The sequence below is a fragment of the Belonocnema kinseyi genome, chromosome 5 (assembly GCF_010883055.1).
Source record: "Belonocnema kinseyi isolate 2016_QV_RU_SX_M_011 chromosome 5, B_treatae_v1, whole genome shotgun sequence".
In the NCBI taxonomy this organism is placed as follows: domain Eukaryota; kingdom Metazoa; phylum Arthropoda; class Insecta; order Hymenoptera; family Cynipidae; genus Belonocnema; species Belonocnema kinseyi.
In genome coordinates, this window is record NC_046661.1 from 103561056 (window position 1) to 103564914 (window position 3859).

The 3859-nt window shown below is 34.2% G+C and overlaps 3 protein-coding genes across 4 annotated transcripts in view; 2 read left to right on the forward strand and 1 right to left on the reverse strand.

The window, feature by feature from the left end:
- Nucleotides 1–193, reverse strand: part of LOC117173810 — a 5025-nt gene extending 4832 nt beyond the window's left edge. Inside the window, exon 1 of the mRNA XM_033362453.1 lies at nucleotides 170–193. Coding sequence (XP_033218344.1) covers nucleotides 170–193 — 24 coding nt within the window. The remainder of the gene's footprint in view (nucleotides 1–169) is intronic.
- LOC117172887 (odorant receptor 85b-like) overlaps nucleotides 1–3859 on the forward strand; it is a 59276-nt gene that overhangs the window by 5226 nt on the left and 50191 nt on the right. The gene's annotated exons all lie outside the window — the stretch shown is intronic.
- LOC117173811 lies at nucleotides 930–1894 on the forward strand. Its single transcript, XM_033362454.1, has 2 exons — nucleotides 930–1063; nucleotides 1387–1894. The coding sequence occupies exons 1-2, from the start codon at nucleotides 930–932 to the stop codon at nucleotides 1892–1894; spliced, it is 642 nt and encodes a 213-aa protein (XP_033218345.1).

Below are 3859 nucleotides of genomic sequence, written 5' to 3' on the forward strand. Positions count from 1 at the left end.
CCTTATTGCTCGCTCAATTAATGCAAGAAGTAAATGAGGCATTAAAATTAAAATATGACCAGATTTATTTGTGGTCAGATTCAACTATCACTCTACATTGGTTAAAATCATCACCTCATTTACTTAAAACATTTGTTGCTAATCGCGTAGCTGAAGTTCAAACACTTACTGAAAATTCTATATGGCAGCACATTGCGACGGAAGAAAATCCCGCAGATTATATCTCTCGCTGTCAGACTCCTTCAGAGTTTATTAATAACAAAATTTGGCTTTTTGGCCCTTCGTGGCTTTCAGAAAACGAACAAAATTGGAAAACATTGCAATTATCTACACTCGAAATTCCAGAGCAAAGAGTTCAAACCGCTCTTGTTGCCGCGACTGAACAACAAGACAAACAGATTAAAAATGAAACACTTGAGCGTTCTTCATCAATCAATTCTTTAATTTGGTTCATTGCATTTTGCCATCGGGCAGTTATCAATAAAAGATCACCGTCAAAATTAACTGGAAATTTTACAGCACAGGAGCTAAATGATGCTTACACGCAACTAATTAAAGTCGTTCAAGAGAGTCACTACCCGCGAGAACTAAAACATCTTCGAAAAAGCATAGAGATAAATTCTAAAAGCGAACTCGTAACTTTATGTCCCTTTTTAGACGAATATGGAATCATACGTGTAGGAGGTAGACTAGGCAATGCGCCACTTATATACGCTAAAAAATGTCCTATTTTATTACCCAAAGATAGTCATTTAACAAAATTAATAATTCAAAACGAGCATATAAAATATTGGCATGCAGGAACGCAATTAACCTTGACTGCCGTTCGGCAAAAATATTGGTTAGTCAACGGCAAGATTGTAGTGCGAAATATTATTTCAAAGTGCGTCAGCTGTTGTAAATTGAATCCCAAAATACCGAATTATCCTATGGGCAATTTACCTAAAAGTCGCGTACAACAAACTAGAGCTTTTGAAAATGTCGATATCGATTATTGCGGTCCCTTTCTTATTAAAGAAAAAAAGTTCAGAAATAATAAGAGTATCAAGGCTTACGTAGCTGTGTTTGTCTGTTTTGTAACTAAGGCGGTTCACTTTGAGCTCGTAACTGATCTTACAACTGAATGTTGTTTACAAGCAATTAAACGCTTTACTAGCAGGCGGGGTAAACCTAAAAATATTTACTCCGATAACGCTACTTGTTTTGTTGGAGCAAAAAGCGAACTTCTACAAATTCAAGCTTTATTAGATCAGTTGACAATAATAATAAAATTGCGCGGGACCTCGCATTCAAAGGTATCAATTGGCATTTTTCTCCAGCGAGCTCGCCCCACTTTGGCGGCCTATGCCAAGCCGCTGTAAAATCTTTTAAACGTCACTTTTATAGGGCGGTAGGAAAAGCACTTTTTACTTATGAGCAATTCAACACCTGTATAATTGAAGTAGAATCCATTTTGAATTCGCGCCCGCTTACTCCTGTTTCCTCTGACCCAAATGACCTGACGGCCTTGACTTCCGGACATTTCCTAATCGGAAAGACTCTAACTAGTGTACCCGAGCACGATTATTTGGATGTGCCGGACAATCGTCTGTCGTTGTGGCAACACATACAAAAAATCAAGCAACACCTTTGGCGCAGATGGCACAAAGAGTACCTCAACGAGCTACGCACTCGTGGAAAATGGCACTCTAGCAATGGAAATCAAATTAAGCTCGGCACGTTAGTCACCATAAAAGAAGATGATCTCCCACCTATGCACTGGAGCGTAGGTCGTGTGATTGCAGTTCATCCAGGAGACGACGGTGTTGTACGAGTTGTTACAGTCAAGACGGCTGGTGGAACCTACAAGCGTTGCATTAAAAAACTAGCACCACTACCAGTCGATGTAGAATAGACAATCTATTTATACTTTTATATTATCAATCACATATATGCGTTACCATATGTATCTACTCATACTTAATCTGATTTTATTCGATTTAATATTTTATCACAACTTGTAATATTTGAAAACCTTATTCAATTTAATCGCTTGATCAATGATTACATAGTATTTTATAATATTTAATTTTAAGATCACATTGCTGAAATTACTTTCGATTTTGATATGCTGTATATTTCAATTATTTTTTTGATCTTTGTATTTATTAATTGATATTCAGATTCGCTTATTTTTATTCTTATTTTTGAACTCACAGAGTTCAAGGCGGGGAACATGTTTCGTCCTCGAAACGAATTCTAGTTTTATAAATGAAATCTTCCCGTTCCTATTCAATCGGTCACGTTCTGGTCTAGACAACAGATATTTTCTCTACCTCAATAAATAATAATAAATTTAATCGCTCAACTACGAGGATCGTAAGCCATAGAATATGTTGAACACATGCGCGGTGCTTGTCGGAGCTTAGCCCTTTACGGCGGTTTAGCAAACTCTGCACCGCTCTGATTTATGACAATTATAAATAAAAGGTCTTCCAGCTCTTCTCAAGGACCGGATGCACTCTACCGACCGCTGCCCTTTTCTCGAGGGCATTTTTAGTTTGTAACCGCCCTCACTATACACTTAAACCAATGAAGGGCGCATTCTCAGAAATTGTAAACCCCAGCGAACTACTCTGCCGGTCTGCTGCGACAGACAAGATCAGATTCTCGAAAACCGCTGAGAGAACCACAACCTCGCTCTCTCGCCTAAACATTCGGAAACCGCGACACTTGTATTTTCCAATCATTTCTGTTTCACTTAATTCACCTTCCTTTTACTTCATTAAATAGAGTTAAGTTTAAATGTGCTCTATTTATTTATTCACTACCTTGTCCGTTCGTCATTAACGTTAACGTGCGGCGCGGAATAGAAGAAAAGTAGCCTTTTCAATAAAAGACATTTTCCGCTAGTTCTAAACACCAAGATTGTTAAAAAAGAATGCGGAAGATTTTAAGAATTTTCTTTAATTTTCCAGGGGTTCCTAAATGTTATAGAGAACTTTCTTTTCATTTTAAAAGATATTTAAAAATTCGAAAAAAAAATTTAAATAAGTTTAACCTTGAATAAATTTAAAACAACTTCTACATTTCTCAAGATTTTGAAATAAAATTTTGAAGCCTTACAAGGATGTTTAAAGTATTTAGTATAAAAATAATGTAACTTCCAATTTAAGAAGTATTAAGTTAAACAAATGAAATTTTTTAATTTTTAACGTATTTAGCATGAAATTGTTAAAAATAATATAATTTAAAATTTTTTTTAAAGTTTACTGATTCTTTTAATACACACCTTTGAAAATGATAACGTGAATTTATTTAGCTTAAAATCTTTATGAATAATATAATTAAATTTTTTTTAACTTCATTGATTCTTTGATTCACACCTTTGAAAATGATAACGTGAATTTATATTTTTAGAATTGAATCTGACTCTTTGAACTCATTATTTTTTTAAATTCTAAATTTTGCAGTTTATGTGCATTTCATGTGAAGTTGTTTGATTGAAAAGTTTTAGAGCCTTTCATTTTTTAAGTTTAAATTACTGAGCAATTGAATACAACATTTTTTAATTAAAAAACTCTTACAATTCAATTTCAAAAGTTTAAAATGTAAGAGTTTAATTTTGAGTGCTTTAATTGGTAGATTATTTTTTGTTACTACAAATGGAAAAATTTTTAGCTTTAGAGTTCGAATTTTTTAATTTTATTGATCGTGAAAAATTTTTGCGAACCTGGAAAAAACCGGGAATTTTAGTCTTGGATTAAAACGGCTACCTTTGCATAATTTTCAGTATCAGAATCAGTACCTGATTGAGGATTTTCATCGAATTTTCCTGGCGAAAATTAAGATGATTCGAAAATAAATGTTAAGTATCGGA

Coding starts and splice junctions, on each gene's coding strand:
- LOC117173811 (XM_033362454.1), top strand. CDS start 930: ATGGGCAATTTACCTAAAAGTCGCGTACAACAAACTAGAGCTTTTGAA. Junction 1,064..1,386: donor ATCAAGGCTTACGTAGCTGT/GTTTGTCTGTTT, acceptor TCACTTTTATAG/GGCGGTAGGAAAAGCACTTT.